The 21,449-nt window shown below is 35.1% G+C and overlaps 1 protein-coding gene across 1 annotated transcript in view; it reads right to left on the bottom strand.

Annotated features, from left to right (window-relative positions):
- The window catches only part of AKAP6 (A-kinase anchoring protein 6), a 295,063-nt gene that overhangs the window by 85,820 nt on the left and 187,794 nt on the right, over positions 1-21,449 (bottom strand). The window contains 2 exon segments of the mRNA XM_042791037.1: positions 220-340; positions 6,160-6,308. Of these exon segments, the coding sequence (XP_042646971.1) occupies positions 220-340; positions 6,160-6,308 (270 nt within the window).

The following is a 21,449-nucleotide window of genomic DNA, read 5'->3' as shown; positions in this document are numbered from 1 at the left end:
ACACCAAATAGAATGTGATAAAGGGAACTTTCTTGCAATTATGATGTCGGTGCAGCCTGTCAGCGCACAGGGGATGGAAATGAGGTTGGGGACAGGGAAGGGAATTCTAATAGACACCATGATACATACAATGAACGCAGCGATATCCTGTGAGAGAAAGACTTGTCAAGCTAATCAGATCTTCCATAGCTAGGTAAAGGCAGTAACGGTAGCGCTAACCTTGTAAAGATGCTGCTGCTGCTCCTCTGACATCATCAGGTCATGGCTGTCCATCACGATGGATTCCATGTCAATCAGCCAATCCCAGAGCTCCTGGTATTCTGAATCAAAGTCCAAAAGGCTGTAGATAAGGAACAAAATGTATTATGCATAAATACTGTGTAGTTGTTAAAGTCTTGTATTAGAATAATATATTCTTGAAAACTCATGATGTTCCTAGTTATATTTCTAAAGAGACATTCTGTATTTATATAGAGTGGATGAAAATGAAAACTGAAATCCAATTTAAGCCAGTGCCATGACCTAAATTCAGTGGCTGATGCCAAATCCTGACAACTGTCAGCATATTGCATTTGCTTCAAAAATTTTGAAATTGAAATCCCCCATAGATGTTGTTTAATGGTTTTTAAAGTGCTGACCTTATACTGAGAAAATTTTGCAACAATCATCTTGATATAATTCATATAAAAATATTATTTTCATCAAAAAATGACTCAATTCATTCAGCCATCCCTCTCCTGTCTATCTGCCTATCTCTGTAAATATCCTACATTTATTTTCATGGATGAGTAGCTAGCATTTCAACTTAACGTCTTAAGATAGGCTTGAGTGAATATGGTAAGCCAGTGAGAACTAAGGCCAGATACAGTATTAGACAGGTGTTCCCTACAGACATGTAAGAAACAAAGGTAAGGACAGGAAGTCAAAACAATGAATCCTTGAATAGCCAGCAATCATTAAAATTCAAAGGAGGATCACTACGGTTTTCAACAAAATAAATCATTAGAATAAGGAGCTTAAAAGGATTAATGTGATTCTCTATTGAAAGCCCAGTGAATAAGTAAAGCATAGATTCTTCTAAAACACTGTGATACAAGACAGAAGGTACATGCTGAAAAACTGCACATTCGTCAAAAAGATTCCCCTTGAAAAGGGATCTTCAAACTTGCAAAACTGGAACTAACAAAAGCCTTGTCAGTAGTATCAAAAGCCTCCCATATTGATCAAACAATAGTGCATGTTCCACTAAAGCTAATTTCTCCAATTATTAACAATCTTTTAGCAACCCCATTAAAAAAAAATTAGCAGTATTTCAACAGAGAAGCAATAAATTAATGTGTTTTAAATGTTATTAATACTATCTTAGTTTCAGTTGTTATTAAGTGAAGTACCATATGCATGGTAATTTTGAAAGATTATAGATAAAGTTGTGACAAGTAGAACTGTCTTTCTGCAAAAAAGCATGCAAGAGGGAAGAAAGCATTTGCCTTTTCTGGTATTATTTTCAATGAGTTGACAACAAAAGAAGTCTTGTATAATGCACAACTGTTGATTCCTGCTTCTGAAGTAACTCTCTAGTTTAATCCACTGTACTTAGTATACTTTTACTCAATAATTTATGAGGTGCACTTACTTAAAAATGCCTGCTGCCCTGAGAAGGTAAGCAACAGTGCTTATAAAGAAGAGCAAGCACAAAAGGGCAAGCTACTATTGTTGAAATATAATAGTTTCATTTGGAGTTCAGGCTTTTTCTCCCATTCCAGGAGGTATTTGACTCAGATATAATTTTGAAACTAAAATAAAACTAAACTCAATTTTGAATGGTATATTTGCAGTAATACTGAATCTTTATCCCTTCCTCAGAAAGAAGTATAACCATTCTGTATCTTGAGTATCTACTGCTCCTTTTTTTCCCTTCCATCTTCTCCAAATATTATCCAAAGTCATAAAACTGACAGGCAGTTATTAAAACATATGTTTGATGATATAAGAGGCTAGATTTCATCTCATATAAATCAGTACAGATTCAGTTGGACTTGGACAGTTTGTACCAGTGAAAAATCTAAATTAAGATATGATGATGATAGGAAACAAAGTCTACATCCAATGCTCATGACCTGGTGCTGCCAGAATGGGATGAGATACCTTCGGAAACTGCACCAAAAAGTGGACTGGGATTTTACTACAGCAGGCAGAAGATGTGCTGGATCCAGACACCTGTTTCGCATCTATAGAACCATATCTTAGTTGCAGTCTGAATTAGTCCATTTATTAGTGTAACAGAATGAACCAATCCTTTAAATAAATGCAAAGCATTTTTTCCTGACCTTTATAAAACCGAGATAAGCACTAGGAAACAGCTGAACATTCTGGTTCCTACCTAAAGTTCTAAACAGGAATCCAAACCAAAACAGAGTGAGAAAACAGGATTCAGTGGAAAAAGCCCAGGAAGGGATGCAACATGTAATGGGGATTATTATTTCTCCACAGTTTACATACTGTGCCTATTATCTTCTTTGGTTTTCTGCTGCAAAATGAAGTAATATGAGAGCATTTTAAAGGAAAGTGTCTATGGCAGTTATTTGCCTTAGCCTGAATATAGTGAAGACAGCCCACAAAGCATCATCATTTTTTTTTAAATTTGATTGCAATATTTTTGATAGTTCTAAAATAACTCCGATATTAAAAAAAAAAAAAAAAAAAAGCTTTGTTTTAAAAATGAATGCCTCACATCTAAATGGCTGAATCTACTGATTACTATTAAATTACTATTTGGAAGAGGATGTAAGTTACTAAGCTGCTAAAAAGATATTCAGAAAATACAGCAATTGTAGGATCAGTAACAGGTAAAGATTAAAATGTACCTGTCAGTATTTCTGTGGTATATTGAATATTTCTTTTTATTCAGAATCTATTTTTTCTGGTCTTAGCAGATCTTTTTGTCATATTGCCACAGGCAGAATCAGGGAAAGCATAACTTCTGAAATACTGATGTGTGTTACAGATGCAAGAACTATAGAAAATACATAATTTTGGTTGATTATCCAAATCCACCAATTGCTAAAAAAAGAATAAATTAGGTCATCTGTTTATTGCAGAAAAATTTCCTCCATTAAAAGTATCCAAAATTTGCCAACAATAATGCTATAATATTAGTTAAATGGCAGGTAACTACAGCTTCCTCAATATAGATTTGTTGGTTAATAAGCTAAAACCATTAGCTACATTATAACTAAAATGACATTAAGAAGTATATATCTTGGTAAACAGGGAATCAGATATGCAGAGTTGCATGTCTAATCCCTTGAACCCTAAACATATTTCTTAAAATGTGGACATCAATTTATTATTTTGAATGAAAATTCATGAGCACCTTTCTCATGAGAAAACCAGTTCGTCTGTGGCATTAATAAATAAAAAGGAATGTGAAGCTATTTCCATCAGCCTTTTTCCCCATGATTAGCACACACTTCCAGTTTGTATTATTTCTTTGATGGCATAACTCACATGGTATTTAGATGTACTGTAAACACACTGGTATGCCTACCAAAAAAATTCAGCCAGACAAAAAGTTCTTCCAAGTTTCTGGGTCATAATTTTTTTTAACTCCTTTCACATGTCTTTATTAGGAGGATATAGGAGAAATTAAGAGTTCTGACCTTAACAGCTTTAAAATTGCCTTATATTCTGTGCATACTTGAAGCCCTCTCGTACACATTTATCGCAAAGCCTCATCCATGAAGGATGATACTAGGTGATGACAGGATCCCAGGATTTGGCCTTTATGTCGTGCAATGGTGCTGTAAATATTGTATCCATATCTCCCAATAATACCTGTAAAAACTCCTCCCCAGTTTTGAGGGGATGCAGTATTTCCAGCCAGATTTGCTAGAACATTTTGCAGCTGCTCTCCACTATTCTTGGTTACCTCTTGCTGCCTGCCTAGCTGGTGCTCTCCTGCAGTGGATATTCATTCTCTTCCCTTTCACTGTCACTTTAGCCATTTCCATGCCCATATATGTAGACCCTCTCTATCACTGTTGTAACAGGATAGCTGTCCTGCAGGAAATGTCCTGTTCTTTACACATCCACTAGCATCACCCTATTCTACTGATACTACCTTATCCATCTCAGTTTAGCTATTTCCTACACAAAGCTCTCAAAGCTTTTCCCCCAATATATAAACAGTCCTCCATCTACAGTAATTCTTGTTCTCCCTGTAGACACTCTTCTTTCTCCTAATCAAACTTCCACACCAGCTAATGGCTAGATACCAAATTTTCCCTGTTATGCAAATGGCCCCTTCTGTCTAGAGTTCTCAGCCTCTAGCTAGGTCATCCTACTGTGGAATTTCTGTCCATAGATTTTTTTTGTCCACAGTTTTTATGCAGTAGGGAATTGCTGTATCAACTATATTTTCAAATACTAGAAAGGCATTTCCATTGTGTTCGATACAATACCTCACACTGGTTCAACTGGAAGTTTTCCATCTGAATTCAGCCCACCCTAGTTTCTATAATGGCTGAATACATGGTATTGTATTTGTCTCTCTCTGGTCCTTTGGCCTCTTACGCCATTGTTGAGCCTCTAAGAGCTGGGATGGCCATAAGGGCCCAGAAAGGTGGCCACTGCACAGAAAGGGTAGGGACCATTCCCAGTAATACAAATGTTATTACACGAGTGCAAACAAGGGCATTTAAGAGCCTGTTTGCTTTACACACATGGTATGTAGGGTTACAAACTGTTTTTTTTCATGAGGCTTAAAATTTTATATCCCCTACCTTCAATAAAATCAAATGTCGATTGATGTCTTACTGTCTTATGTCCTACACAAAATTCCTACCTTGAGCCTTGCTCACATTCAACTGTGGCTTCAAAATTAGAAGCTCTTTTTGAACATGTAGCCCCCAGTGCACATTTATACACATCTACATATACACACCAATTCTGAACAAATTATTTTTATGGTTGGCACTAGCTGCACTGGCGTGTTTGAGAATCTGACAGATTTCTGCATATGTAATCAAGATCTCAGTAATCCTACATAATTAGCCCACATCAACTTTTCTAAAACAGTCATCTTTCCGTATAATAAGAGGGGATGTTTACAAGGCTCATTTATCTTTACAGTCGGTAATTTAATAAAACTGTGTTTCAAAGACCTCAACATTGAGTTAACAATTGGAAAAGGAAGTTCTGGAGATACAGAACTCATGAAAACCTTGGTCAATGACTTTCCTTGCATAGGAAACTGCAAGCAAAAGTTCTACTGTATTTACTGGTTACAAGAAAATTTCTTTCAGGATGAGGGCATACCCAATGAGCACTAGTTGGCTCCTTTGAAATGCTTTTGCCCCACACTATTATGAACTCACAGTTATGTTCTTATGTTCATTTAGGGGACCTAGCAGTTGGAAGATACGGTTTTCAAAGGACCTTCAAGAAAAAGTCTTAAACCAGAACTACAAGTTTCCTTGGTTGCAAAAAAGGACAGCAAGATTCATTTTAACATAGTCCAGTGATTGATTTGTCCAAGAGTCTTTTCTCAAACTATTAAGAAAGAGTGCTTTTATATATACACTTACATATATAATATATATGTAGGGGGGCAAAAGGGGTATGTGTATTTACATTTATTAAAAAGCAGACAGGTAAGACCAAGTATAGGGAAAACAGTTAAAATTAAAGCTCTCTAGAAGTACAAAACTGGGATGTTTGAACTGGTGAACTCTAAGGGATTGGCTTCACATTAATATTTCCTAGTCACTAGTAGAATAATGATTATAGAGAATTGTCTTGTAGAGGTATTAATACATTATAAAGATGCTTCCTTGGAAGATGCTAAGAAATCAAAAGATAAGAAGCCACAGGAGAAAAGCCTTAAGCAAAAGGACACATTACATTTTTCAAATCAAAATAATGGATTGCTATTAAACAATGTTAGGTAGATCTATGAACAAACCATGTTTTGTATAAATTATCCAGAACCCATTATTTTTTGCATTCATATATGAAAAAAATAAATATCTATAGAGAGTTTTCCCCTGCCTCTTGGCCTAGGAAGAAAAATCCTGGTTAACTAGAAGTAAGAAAAAGTATATCATGTAAAAAAAAATACAGATCAGTGAGAATAAAACAACAAAAAGAATAGTTCCCTACCCATTACTTCCCACTGTGTGAACTTTTGACATATCAGCAAACTCTTCCTTTCGCTTGCTACTACTGTTGTACTGCTCACTGTACAGCTTTAAGGACATCTGTTCAACAGCATCTCTTTGTGCTTCCAGATAGCATAGCTGAACCTCAGCCTAGAAAAAGAAAATGAAGAGAAAAAAAAAAAAACACACAAGAGAAGTTTGGTTTTGTTTCTTTTTTTTAAATTCAAAAATAATGCATTTAAAACAAATACTTTTGGACTGCAATAATTTGAACCAAATGATTCACAACATCATTTTTCTCCTTGCATGATAGTCAAAAAGGCTGAACCATTAAGTCAGATTAAAGTACAGTGTATGCCCAAATGCTAGAAATGAACTATTTAGGTTTCTACCAGAGAATGTGCTATACATTCCATGAGATGTATATCCAATCAAATGCTGCATAAAAATGCCTGGGCATGAATAAAAAAGATATTAGAAATCATGCACTATAAGAGAACAGGTAGATACATAAAATTACATTTCTTACAGGATTTAAGACTGATAATGCATTGCCTGTGCTTCATAATTAATGAAAGCCATATTGCTATAGGTAGATTTTTTTAGATAACAAGTGTAAAAAAACCCAAACAAATTGGCATTATTCACAGTCTGCTCTCCCATATCTGGCATCCACTGATTACTCAGCAATCTTAATTGCAAGGGAAAAGGCAATAAAGTGAGATGTGCTGTTTTCCATCAGACTCAGTGCCTGGCCAGAAGAATGTTGAATAATATTTGGCATCATTGCTTATTGAATAGACAGTTTATTTATTGCAGCTGTGGTGATCAGTTAGATTCTGAGGCTCAGAGAACCAGATGATAAAAGGATGAAATCTGCTGTTTGCCACACTTGCCCCTAGGAACAGGATGAGGAACAGAGGGTAGAGTAAGTTCAAAAGTACTTTGGGACTAATGTGCCATTATTTTCTTTTAATATGATTCACTGAAAGAAAAACACATTACAAATTCTGATAATGCTTAAAAAAACTGCTACTTCTGTGTAACTACATACTCTTATTTCCATTAGGAGGGGGACGCCTGCTTAACTACTTGGTGCTATGGCAAGTAAATGCAACAAGCATGGAGGAAATTTTGTATAAGGACTCTTGCATTTTCTACTGCAGGAGGCAGGGAAGTGAAGAGTTTGTTTGGCTGCTGACAGCACAACAGAGTCACCAGTCTATGAAACAACAGCAGCTGTAAAGAGAAAGCAGTGAAAGGGCTAGAGAGAAGGGAAATCTGCAAAATATAGGAAAAATGCAGACAAGTGAAGGGAAATAGGCACCGAAGAATGTCAGTAGAGAAAGTTTGAAGGAAGGTTGGAATGTCTTTATAAGCTTATGGTAATAACAGTTACATATATTTGCTTATGCCTTGCCTTGGTGCAATTTTTGCTGAGTAATAATGTAGCTGATTTGTAAATTCTATTTCCTTTTAAAATTTCTCTCTCAAACATTTACAGCTTTCTCTCTCAGTTGCTTATTACTGTGAGATTTCTTACGTTTGGCAGTAAAACCCAATAGATTTTTGATGAATTAAAAAACAAACAAACAAACAAAAAACAAACAAAAAAAATTACTAGCATTTTTGCCAAGGAGATAAAAGAAAAATTCCAAGTAAACCAAGCAGGTCTTTCAGTGTGTACATAAAAGAAATACAATGCTTTCATACTTAGTCTGAAACATTGGAAGTTTAAACCACACAGAGTTACCAACGAAGAAACATTACCTGAATACAAGACTAACTAGTTGGGGCTGTCCAGTTAGAGTAAAATATTAAGGTTTGAGAAAGCTATAAAACATGCTCTTTCAGATACTGTAATTAAACCTGCTGATTATATGACTCAGAAATGACCAAAAGCAGCAAATAAATAAACATCATCACCTTCCAAACATCATCTTCATGTTCCCCTTCCACCCCCAAGTACATTTTCCTTCAAGTTGATAAACAACCCCCTTCCACAGTATACAGGGGTTCCTGATCAAACTTATTTTTTTTTGAAGGATTCTTCACCAGGAAGGATAATTTTCCAGCTGAATATTTTGTATTGTCCAAATAAGTCTATGAATTTGTTCTTTTAATTTATTCTTACCAGAAAGCAGTTATTCAGTAGTTGTTTTTATTTTAGTTATGGTTGACAGGACACTTTCAGTCTAAAGCTCTGTTGAGAGTCACCAGAAACTTCCTAAACAATTACATTATCAATTAAAACCTTCTGTGATTGTTTTAAGGCTAGAGGAGAAATCTTATGGAAAAATTTAAGCAAATAATTTCCCAGATTTTAAGGATGGGTTTGGAAATCAAGATAGGTATTCTTCCTTTTTTTCCATTGGGTTTTTGATGTTTTCTTGGGTGGGGTTTTTTGTGGTTTTTTTGAGGTGTTTTTTTTTGGTTGTTGTTGAAATGATGTATACAACCTCCTCTTCCCCCCCCTGCCCCAGTACTCCAAAAGCAGGGAATTCACATGTAGCCTAAACTCTGAAACCTCACACATATGAATTAAAACTCAGCTCTGAACTACATGAACACACAATATTTCTCAAATAACACAATTATCCCAATATTTGAGGTACACATTTTTTGGGCATTTTTTAATTCCCCTCCTTATAATTTCCTCTATATTTTAAAATAAGAAATTGAAAAAAGAAATAAAGCAGCTTTTCAAAGATCGTTCATTCTCTGTTCATTTGCAAAAATATTTGTAAATACGCAAGTCATTAATGTATAAGAAAAATGTGAAAATAAAAAGGAAGATGAAATAGAATAGTGGGGGAAAGGAAAAACAGGATGGAATGAGTAAGTAAATATATGGAGTCGGATGAATGAGAATCCTCACAGCTATAAGGCCCTCTTGTACCGAGGATGATGAACTCCATCAACATCATACTCTACGAATCCTGAACACAAGCAATTTTGTCCCAGTTCTTGGACCTCAGAACTGTGATCCCTCTATAAATCAACTTTTTTTAAAAAAAAACAAACAAACAAACAAACAATTTCTGTCTGCAACGATTGCAAATACTTACAGCAACTCAAACTCAGGCAGCAAAGAGTTTCAGATGGATCTCTCTGATTTCTTTTCTGTATGAATTCATCTATCTCACTGTTGTAGTTCAGCATATTTTTTGTCCCTGTTCTACCAATATCAACTCCAAATCCAAAGAGGCTTTGAAGACCTCAAGTAGGTATTGATCAGTTTAAGTCTCAAAAACATATGTTCTGTAGAAGCTGAACTAACAGGCACAAGGCACAGATATGCCATAAATCTACTGCAGTTTATTTTCAACTTAAAATCTTTAGTGATAATGAGGGAATAGTTTTGCAATATTCTGGCAAAATAACACCTTTATTAATTGCTAATCAAATATAAGAAAGCTACGTGCTTTACCTTCTAGCTTATTTTAAGTACGGATTTTCAGATTGCCCTACATACGCTTTCTTGTTACATAAGACAACTGTAAGAAACTTAATATCTATCACAAACGCACCTGTATAGACATGGGTATCTAGAAAATCCTGAGAAAGTCTACTGAGATATGTAATAGAATATATATAATATAATATATGTAAAAGATATTGGGTGGGAGACAATAATTCATCTACTCTTAGTGCCCCATCTTAGAAGTGGAATTCAGTTTCTTCTTTTTCAGAGGATGGTAGCAAGTCAGAATCAGTGAAAAAATGAACGTGGAAAATAAATACCAAGGAATGATACTCAGCAGTTCTTTTCCACTTCATGGCCTCTTCTGAGTGACCATTTTTGCAGTAAAAACACAATAAAGATGCTGGTCATGGTCTGGTTACACACTTGTATAGATTATCTAACAGTCACTGTCCCACCAGGATGGAATGACTTTACAATAGTCTGTTGTAAATTAAACTAAGATATTTCCAATAATCAAATGACAAAATTATCTCATTTTCTTGAGCCTGGTGAATCCAAGCTCTGAACAAGACTATGAAAAAACAGTAGTCTCTGGAGAAAAACAGCAAAAAAATTCTATACTAGTGCCAAATATTCAATTCTAGTGATCAATTAATAATGGTAAATATTTTGAAGGCTACTGTCAGAATGCTCATTTTCTAAAAAGCAAGACCTTATAAATAAACTGAGTGAGCCTGGGGTGCAGAATCTGTTCCTTAAGACTGGCTTTGCATGACAACATAGAATGTCCTTTACTATACAGATCACTATATAGCACAAAGGGGTAATCAGTGACAATACAAATCAATAAAAATACATTGTATTTCTTGTTAGATCTACATGTTGGAATGACCTTATTCTGAAGTGGAGAAAGACAAGACAAGGGATAATGGCTGTTACTGCGAGAGGAAGGAGATTGAAAGGTTATAATGCATACAGAGTGTCAATTGAGAGACTCAAAATTTACACCAAGGTAAATTGGAGATGAGAACTCAGCGCTAGTGTTGTTCTGCTCCAAAAATTTTTTATATTGGAATGTACTAGAATAAATATCTCCGATTTGGTGTTGAAACTATTTTCAGACACTGTTTCCTAGGGAGCACAAATCTTTTGTTATGAACTATGTTACTGTAAACCAACTATTCTGTGTTTTAAATATACAAATTATAATACATTCAGTTGAATTTGAATTATGAAAGTATCCTATCTTGCATTATCCTTTCTCTACATTGCTGTAGAAAAGCTATACCGCTGCCAAAGTAGACTGTAATTACTATAGAATTACATATGAAATACATAGTTCCGTTCTTCTGCCATTAATTGAACTTAAGATGGAAAAAATATTGCCTCTCAAATTAAAGAAATTCCAGTTTCTGCCAAACAACAAAGATGGCATTATGCAGCATGTAGACTTAGAAGGCTCACCTACATACACATTTTACAGAAGTGCAAATTCTATAGAAGTGCACCATTCTAAAATAATGCACATCCCAGATTGGGACTCTTTATAACTTTGCAATTGGTCAATTTCTTGAGAGACAAAACTTCCTTACCAGAATTAAGCTGATCACAGTATCATTTATGCGGTCATATCTGCACCCTCAAGCATTATTTGTTGTTTTCAGACAAAATATTCTGTCTATATCTCCACATTGTAAAGTTGTGGAGAAGGCTTTATTACAGGACTCGAAACAGACCCTGGCTCTATCACAGAAGTAGCTACTGAATAAAATTATGTTGAGGACTACATAGCCCAAAATAACTTTCATGGAAATGTAGCTTACAGAAAGAGTTCTTTTGCAGGCAAGAGTTTGGACTCTATACAGACAGACTTGATCATCTACCACTCCAGCCCCACAGCCAGTCAGCAGGTCTTCTGTTGCTGAAAACACTTAGGGTAGAAGCAGTACTTCCGAGAAGTCACCCTAGCATTTTAAATGGCATTGTACAATAGAATCACAAAATCATAGAATCACTTAGGTTGGAAAAGACCTTTAAGATCATCAAGGCCACCACTTGGCAACGTTAGGCTTCCTGGAACCACTGCTTCTACCCTAACTGTAGGCATTTGTTTTTGTTGCTGAAGCAGGATGGTAACTCTTCTGTTACTTTTTTCCTTTGCTCTTTTTATCCCCTCCCTCTGCATAATTAAAACAGGGACCTTGCTGCAGTTGACTTCTTTCTTAAGTCTGTTACCCTTCCTGCTTTTGGCTCCCCTGACTCTTCCATCCTTCATCTTGCACACTCTCTTCAGGACTGAATCAGATTAAAAAATAATCCTATATCAGAAAATGTGTTTACTGAGAGCTGAACATTTGATAGTCCTATTACAAAGGACACACTGTGTTTTGATCATGCAGGAAATTAATTCTGTTAATCAGGACATGCTTGTTACCAGTTAAAATCTTAGCAAAGTGTTTTTATCATAATAAATCTCAGAAATGCTTTTATATTGGTAATAACTTTATCACTTTGTTTTTCAGTGTACTAAACCCATCACAACAATGTGAAACCTCCACACAGAATGAGCAAAATTACAAGGCAACAATATTCTTACTTATCAAGCTGCTTAAACTCATCATAGAGTTTAAGTAAGCAGTAACAGCAGAGTGAATTTTAAGCCTGTCCACAGGAGCCATAAAATGAAATTTTAGATAGAGTAGGCCCGTGTTATAGCAAGGAGAACTTCAGGCAGTTCCCAGAGCCATCAGAAATAAAAGGGAAAAAAAAAAAAAAAAAAAAAAAAAAAAGCAAGTAAATAACAGCAATAACATTTTGCAGGGTTTCCCTTGGCTTTCAGAGATACATAGGGTTTTTTGCTGTTTTGTTATAAAGATTAGGAACGTGACCTGTGACTTCAGGACTGAGGATTGCAAATGCAATCAGTAGTGTGGCCTCAGCAGCACTATCTGACCAAATCCATGGAGGTGTCCTGATCATGCTGTTAATTTAAAATCTGGACCTTTGGTGTCTAATTACTGGCTGTCCCCCTACCTTTGGTTCTTTTCAATGTAACATTAAATACAACACAAGACTGTGGCATGCCCTGTGCATCAAACAGATCTTAACTATGTACCCACAAAAGTTCCCTATATCACAAATATCAAAAAGCACTGAAGAAAAGTATGAAAGGATTAATCTCTCCGGAGACTTCCAAGACTGTGAATAGTTTCTGAAAATAGCATCCCAAAATTGCGAGGTGAAAAAAAGTCCTTGTAAGAATGGGTGTTGAACAATGGCCAGTATCTTTTGCTACTTTTCTTGTCTTGCAGTGTCTGTATCTCCAGCCTGTGGAACAAGAGAGTGAGAGGCAGGATGCAAAAGAAGGGTTTGTAATAATTGGGGGCCAGGTGGGGAACAGGCTTGCTCTGACAACAGAAAGGGCTAGGATGACAGAACAGTGCTTGCTAAAACCAGGCAGAATACACAAATTAAGAAGGATGCAGATCTAGCTGAACCCATCAACATAATAGAGTGCATTTCAACAAAACTGCCACATGCCTTCCAGCTCCTTCAGCGACACCTCCTTGCATGCCACAAGAATAGTAAGACCAAAGAGTCCCATTCTTACAAACCCAGAAGAATTTGTCCTATTAAAGTAGCAATTCATCAAAATAACCTTTTGTCTTGGTTTCTTTCCTGTCCAGCAGAGAAAACAATTAGTTACAGGAGGTCAGAACACAGATATCTTTACTTAAAGACAAGGTTGAATGCCTTTCTGGGGCAGCCTCAAGATCCCCAAGTAGTCAAGAAAAGGAGCGACTAGTTAGACACAGAAAGTCTTTCTTCAATGTGCTAAAATTGTAAACTTAATCTTACTTAATTAAAACCTCGACTATTTGCACAGTTCTGATTGTTCCTACCATTCCCTCTGTTTGCACTTTTAGAGCAATGAAGTGGCTTAAAAAGAGATTGTTAAAGAGTCTGCCTATCATCCAAAGCACTGAAATTTCTAAAAGTCACACTCCTCCAAAAGCCTTGTGTACCAAACCACACGGACAGGCAAAGCACCTAACTTGATCTGTAGGTAGCTGGGCATTCAAAATGGCCATGCCCTTAAGGTTAAAGGTACCAATGTTCAGAATTCAGGACAGCACACTTGTGCAAGAGAAATTCCTGAGTGATGGTGCACATTTCTCTGCACCGATCTCTGAAGTTGATCGACATATACATTTCTATTTAAAAATAATGAGGGAAGGTAGGTCTTGCAAAACCAATACTTCCTAGGGAAAACCACCCAAGATACCCCAGGAAGGCATGACTGAGCTAATGTAAAAATGTTATGGCCTTTTCCTTGGAAATTTTGTTCGGAGATCTACTTTGTGCATAATTTGGAGAAATCTCTTTTCTCACCGCCAGGAGCTGTACTGCCTTACAGTGAAGTGAAACCTGATGACTTATTTGTAGAAAGTGGCTTCCAAGTTATGTGAATTTATTACATTGAAAAATCTCATTTGGAAGTAAATATAAGGTAATTACTTACTTCTTTAAACTTGCAACATATGAATCTGAAGTTACTTTGGTAATACACATTGACTGTTAATTGATTTTACCATACTGCAATAGTATTCCTGTTTTATGTTTTGATATCTTTTAATGAACAGAGATGACTGTACAATTCCATTATATATGCTGAAAGGACCCTACATAAAAATGTAGAAATGACTAGTAAGATGATGCAATATTACAGAAAAAATATGAAATCTTCTTCTGTGATACTACAGCATTTGTGAGCACGTTACATAGTAATTATTTTTATTGCATAAGCAGTTTGATTTTTTTTCCGAGTAGCTCTATTTAAACTTCTATATGTTTGAGAAATGTTTCATATTTATTAACCTAATCATTACAAATATATATATATATAACAATTAGTTCCACAATTTCCTATACATACCAACTCAGAAAATGGCAGTTTTGACCTAAAGTCTCCTTTTGATTCAATATTTTGAGTGGCTCAATAGTGTCAAACATTTTCAAGCCCAAACTTTGAGTGTGACTCAAAGACTCTCATTGAATGCTTATTGGACTTGTTATGAAATTGAAGGAGATTCTTTCCTTGCCTAGATAGCCTATTTGACTTTATATGACCCCTACAGATGGGAATGTTTTCTTACTATAAAATGTAAGTGGTTTTGTTTTGTTTGTTTGTTTCAATGAAAATCACTTTTTCTCCTCTTACAGGGAGAAACTATAATTATTTTTTTTTAACAACTTTTTAGATATTGAACTATTAATGATATAAAGTCATGCAGATATGGACACAGGACTCTCTCCACTGCAGGATTAAGTAAGAATAGGGAGACTATGGAAGAGGGTAAAAACAACATGTTAATTAATTTATTTAATAATAGCAGAGAAATACAGTCTTTTTCCCTGTACATTATTTTTTCTATCCATATATATGTGAGAGAGAGAGAGAGATGATTTTTGAAGAAAATTAGAAACAGAAAATTTTTAAAATAATTTTGAGGAAATTTTAAAAAATGCTATTAGTAAAAATGTTGGTAATTATTGTAGCAACAGCAAAACATACAGCTTAATATGCTGATTTGTACAACTGCACTGCCATGTATGAAAAGCAGGCACAGACTGCTGCTCCTTTGAGTTTATTTATGATTCTCAGATGAGGAGCCTCTTGAAGCACCTGACACCTACTGAGGTAGAGGGAACTGTAAAAAGATAACTGTTTTAAACATAAAATATTTGTATTGCTGAGAGGTCAGCTTTGCCACCGCTGACTTCATTGCAATTTGCATACTATTAAAGCATTACCCATAATGTTTGTAAAATTTAATTTTAAGGCTATGCTGTTAAAGATGTTTGCTGAATTGTAAGCACCTAGGACATTTGGGAAATTTGTTAACACTTTGATAGTTACAGTATTTCTGCCTCACTTTGCTTTTTATTTAACCCCCCCACAAACACACACTTAATATTCTCTTCTTCCATTTTACGACAATGAAACTCATTTTAATGTAAGCTGAGATACATAAAAAACCCCAAGTATACTGCAACAGTACAGTAATGGAGATAACTTCCCCTTTTATTCTCAATATATTTAAGTTTGTTAAAAATGTCACTAACTTATTTATTTACTTTTTGCTGGGGGCTGAGATCCAATTATACTCTTATAGACTAGAGGTGATGGTTATGATTTTCTACTTCATTCTAATACAGGCTTTCTCATTAAATCTCACAGCTCGGTAATCACAGTCATCACATTTGTGTTTCAGTGCTGCATTCATGCTCACATTCTTTTCCCCTGGATTTCCATCCTCCTTCCCCCACCTCCTCCCCCACAATCTTTATTTACTCCCTGGCAGAAACTGCAAAATTAAAGATGTATAATGTGCAGATACAATCTTTGCTTCCTTTGCTCTGCCAGACTAGCACTTCCCTCTAAAATACACCTACTTTGGGAAGTACTGATATTAACTCGGTTACTGTAGTACATGAACTACTGTTCCCCTTTGAAGTACCACAGAAAAGTTGTCCTTAGATGATAATGGAAAGGATGGAGTAAAGCAGGAACAACAAGAATTATTTTACATGCTAATAACAATAATTTAGCTATCAAAACAGTACAGAACAAGCATGCCTTTATACTATTCTTTAAAAAATTTAGCTTCCTAGGGTTCTAATAGTCTTTTCCTATGGTTCAGGAATGCACAGTAGCACTCAGCCCAGTGCCTGTATCCTTATTTCAAAGAGAATCATTCAAACCGACATCCACCCTGTCAAGAATCTTGACTTTGAGCTGCTAATGCAGAATAAAATCAATATAAATTTTGATCATTTGATGAATATTTACTTCTTTCTTTGGAGCCTGGGGATTAAGAATTGAAAACTGCTGAATCAAGTCATTTTATTTTTTTGTGTTTGTGCCAACACCAATTTACTACCCTCCTGAAAGTTCCTGAACAAGATGTCTCATGTGGCATACATGTTGGTTTTTCCTGTCAATCATAACTGTGTGCCAGTAGGGAACCATAAACATTTTCCTTTCATACTCTTAGTTCTCCAAAAAGGAATATTTTGATTACTTCCCTGGAAAAGGTAAACTTGTCTTATTTAGACATACTGTAGAATGCCTATGTCTATTTTTCTAGGACGGCTGCTGTGCCTAAATTGATACTATCTATTAAACATTTTCTTTTCAGTATGAGTTGCTTCATACAAAGAAACAGTTTACAATCACTGCAAACAAAGCTTAGTAACACAAAACAGATAAAGATCTATATTGACATTATTACTTCCCCAATATATTTTCTGAAAAACTGCATGAAAATTCTGACCAGTATAATTTGCACCAAATCTTTGTGAAAATGAAGATAGCAGGAGGTAAATAGATCCTACAAGCGAGCAATTAAGATGCAACTCTAGTTTGCATTTCATCTTAAAAAGAAATGTACCTTCAATTTTAATAAAATGAGCTTCTAAAAAAATGTATATGTAAAGTTCTTATGTTTCCATAGTGACTGGGGGGGAGGGGGCAGAGGGAAAAGGAGAAATGATGCTTCTAAATTTGAAAAAGACCTAGATTAGTTTAACAAGAACTGTAAATGCAAGCAATTTTCATCTTGCAAAATTTTTTTATATATGACTCAGTGGCAGACGGGCTTTATCTTAAGGAGCAATTTTGTTGGTCTCTTATAAATTAAATAAAAGTGGCAGCAGCTGTCTTTCAGAAGGCTGATATAGGCTTGTATAGTCATATGATATTATGTAGACAGATGTTTTAAATAAAATAAAATCTTTAGATTGCTAGATACCTTGCTAGATACAAAGACAATTATAGGATGTCTTTGTTAAATTAAATTTCTCATTCTTCTGAGAAAAAAAAAGGGAATTGTCCTGGAAACTGTACCAACAGGAAATGATTCGATATCTAAAACAGCTGGAGACTGTAACTAATATAAATTTACTTGAAAAAAAAAATGCTGTATGCCTCTAGAGACATGCAGCAACATGCAGTAAAAACAGATGTGATATAAAATTATTTTTAAAAACCTCAGTTTATATATACATACAAAATATTAAGATATCATCCACTCATGTAGAGAGACTGTTCAAGGCTAAGAAAAAGTAACAGAACAATTAAAGCCCTACAATATAACAAAAGTGACATCTCCTTTTCTAACAATAAAAACTTTTTTTCACAAACACTGCCTTTTCAGAAACATGTTAGACACCTTACTTTCACAAGGATTCCAATGCGATAACACTTGATTGCATTACCAAGACAAAATTTAGTGGAAACCTTTTGTCTCAGCTCTTTAAGGTAGATTTTGATTCACATGTATATTATGTGTGTCAAAGCTCCAAAAATAACTTTAAAAGAAAAGCCAATATCCAGCACTCAGATTCTTTAGATACTGTATTTAGGAAAGCTTTCCACAGTGTAAAAGGGAATTTTGCCAGACTAAAGACTGCACAACTGGGTCTTATATGAACCCTCTAAAATATATACCACACATTCTAGCCCATGACTGTCTAATGTGACTCGACCTATTTGCTTTTTCCATTTTTGTTGAAAACAGCACAGTATAACAATTGTATTCTATATACTTGTAGTTTTACTCTTCCCCAAGACCTCTGTTGCAAACTTGTCATGGCTCCAAGCCTCAAACATGAACAGTTGATTTGGGTAAAGCACCTAAGGTCTTCACTTACTCATAAAGCAAACATTCTGGGAGTAGTGTATATGCCAAAATATAAGAGTAAGAAATTTACAGGTGTGCCTTTCAAATCACCATTGATAAAAATCCATTGAAATTTTCACAGCCACCTTCTTCCTTGTTCCCTAATGAAATTATACTGTAGAATCACTTTTTCAAGGTGATTTTTTTGTAATATTATTTTGTAATCTGAACAATGAATTGAACATTTTTTCTCTCTCTCATACCTAACAAAAACACTCCAGCTAAATAAAACCAAACCAAGTATACCCAAGATATTGAAAGTGTTATATTATAGTCCCTCTACAGCAAGAGAAGTAAATGGTGTTAAAGATTCCTTTCAGAAAGCTTCAGGTTGGATTGCTTTCATTTTTTCCAATAGCCTTAATTGGCTAAGTGCCTTTGGGCCAACTAATACCCACAGAGACCTAAACTCAGTAATCCTGTAAATACAATGATTTCAACAGATTTTCATCAAAGACATGACCATTACACAAGATACTGCCAATTTGGTGCTGTATTATTTCTCATTTAGAATGTAGTTAAAATTGCCAAATTAATACAAGATTTATTTTTACAGTATTCTGTGCTACCAAGAGTCCAACAAACAGGAACCATTTGGCTATTTTTACTTAAGTTCAGGCAGATATTTAAATGGATATGAACAAATGTTTTAATATCATGAGGAAAAGGAGACAGGTCCAAAGCAGACTGAGAACAGCAAAATCACCCCTCTCAAGACATAGATGTCCAAAGATGACATGTGTAAGAAATGTTCGTGTGACTGTACAATTGAATAATTTAATGTTTTTCCTTCAAACAGTATGAGGAAGTATAACTGAGATGACAATAACACATCACAGTATAATATGCATACCTGCTGAGTCTTTCTATTTTAACACCTGACCCATGAAAATGTGACTTTTCTGCAGCTAAAATAAGATCCATATTGACGCAAGGAATCTGAAGTCCAATTGCTACAAAAAATATCTGTCAAGGGAAAGCTTTAATGAAAAGGTGCATATTTCCGGAAACTATAAATAAGATAATACATTGTGGTCATAGAGTACATGTAAAAAACTATATTGTTAAAGAAGTTGAGTATTACTACATGGGGATTCTGGCACTCAGATTATGATAGACTTTAGTCTATTTCCAGCAACAAAAAAAAGTGTGAGTCCCAAACCAACTAAAGACCTTACAACATAATGTGGGACAGACTCCACAGAAGTGAAAACAGCAACAAAAATCATTCCACACTGATTAATCTAAACCCAAGAGAGGTCACAAACTGATAACGCGTACCTCAAGGGTCATTACAATGTTTTAAAACAAATATTTTAAATGCAGTTTGGTAAAAGGGGTTTGTTCTAATCTCACAAATTCCTTAAATAGATCGATTGATACTGTGAAGATTTTTTTGCTTTTGTCATAGAATTGATCAAAATGGAGGCATTAAGCCTGAGTGTTACAATATAGTATTACAGCTTTTAGTAATAGGTACAGGCAATCTATTATACACACAGTCACCATCCGCTGTAGCGGGATGGTCTAAGGCCTAAGGACTTTTTTAGCAGGAAAATATATAGGTACAGGTGAGAGATCCTGGTAATATAGCCACAGGCTAATCGTGTGCTTCAGGTTCTCTCAGCTGAGCATGGTTGAAATCTGACACTGTTTCCACAAAGGCCATGTAGGAATTATGCTTGGAGATACATTTGCATTACATGTACAAACAAAATTTGGATCCTACCACATAACCCTGTGTCCATTCTTCAATTGTGTGTCCAAACCAACAAAAGTTAGCATTCTTTTTTTGGATCTTGGTTTCATTATAACTGAACCATCAATGTCTTAAGGGAACAGGCTCGGATTAAAAGTTCAAGTCTTGGAGCTATCAGGAATAATTACCATAGAAAGTTGTATGGTAGCAGGACATTACGGTCTTGTTTATGGAGCTTAGGTAGAATTTCCAATCAGCATGATTGCATCTATTTCTAGTGCTTTGTTAATCGCTTCCTGAAGCTGCTCATTAAAAGCTCCTATGTCAACACGTAATGCTGTGGTGGCTGAAACAGAGATTGGGAATACAATCACATCTCTTGGCTTGGCTGAGAAGTACACTGCAACATTGCGCACTTTATCACAAATGCTGCTTTCCCATTTGATAAAATGCCTTACCATGTCATGGAACAGTGGTCATTTATTTCAGAGGAACAAGCTGAATCTTCACCATTAAATGCTGGATGTGAGCAAACATAATTCTATTTTTGTCTCCCTCAACAATGGAATTGCAGTGAGACCCAAGTACAGCAATTTAACATCTCTCTTACAACAGCCACAGAAGTGATGACAGCCCTAGACAATAATCACTTGCCAATACCATAGTACTTACCTACCAACTGAGAAAGCTTTCATAGCTGTAGTCAATAATTGAACCGACCAATTCCACTGTGCTGCATGTGATTGGTGATATAATCCCTTTAAGTGTGTTATTTAAGTTTGCAATGCCGTTAATTGAAACTCTACTAGATGCAAATCAAAAGTTTCAGCCTTAATTGAGATATTTTGAAAATTGAACCCATTGCTTCAGGCAGGTGCTACATGAGATTCCATTAATATAGGTAATTAACATTAGCCTCTGCTTTAATTAACATGCACACTTTAATTAGTAAAGCATTAACCAACATTAAAAAATCTGATCTTCATGCATCACAAAAACTGCAAAGTTATGACTATGTTATTTTTCTGAAGACTGTAAATCATACAACATATCAATTCTTTTTTCTTTAAATACATCAAGATATTTTAAAAAGAGAAATACACATATAAAAGGTACATCCTTGTTTAACTGAACATTTCAAATGGTGGGAAAGATTTCTTAAGAATATTAAAATATGAAGAAATCCCACATAATACTTTGAAACTTCTCTCTAAAATTTATAAATATGTATATTATATATGTGTGTATCTATATAGTTGCTTTATAAATGAAAATAATTCAGTTGTAATCAGACCCACTGGTCACTGTTAATTCTATGGCAGAGCCCGAGACAGTGTTTTCCAGAGCTGGCATTTTAAAAATAAATGGCCTGTCAACAGTACTAGCTTTGTTTACTATCATGCTTGTTTTAACACATAACA

Source organism: Tyto alba, unplaced genomic scaffold (genome assembly GCF_018691265.1).
Source record: "Tyto alba isolate M040663 unplaced genomic scaffold, T.alba_DEE_v4.0 Super-Scaffold_18, whole genome shotgun sequence".
In the NCBI taxonomy this organism is placed as follows: domain Eukaryota; kingdom Metazoa; phylum Chordata; class Aves; order Strigiformes; family Tytonidae; genus Tyto; species Tyto alba.
This window is presented reverse-complemented; position numbering and strand designations above follow the sequence as displayed.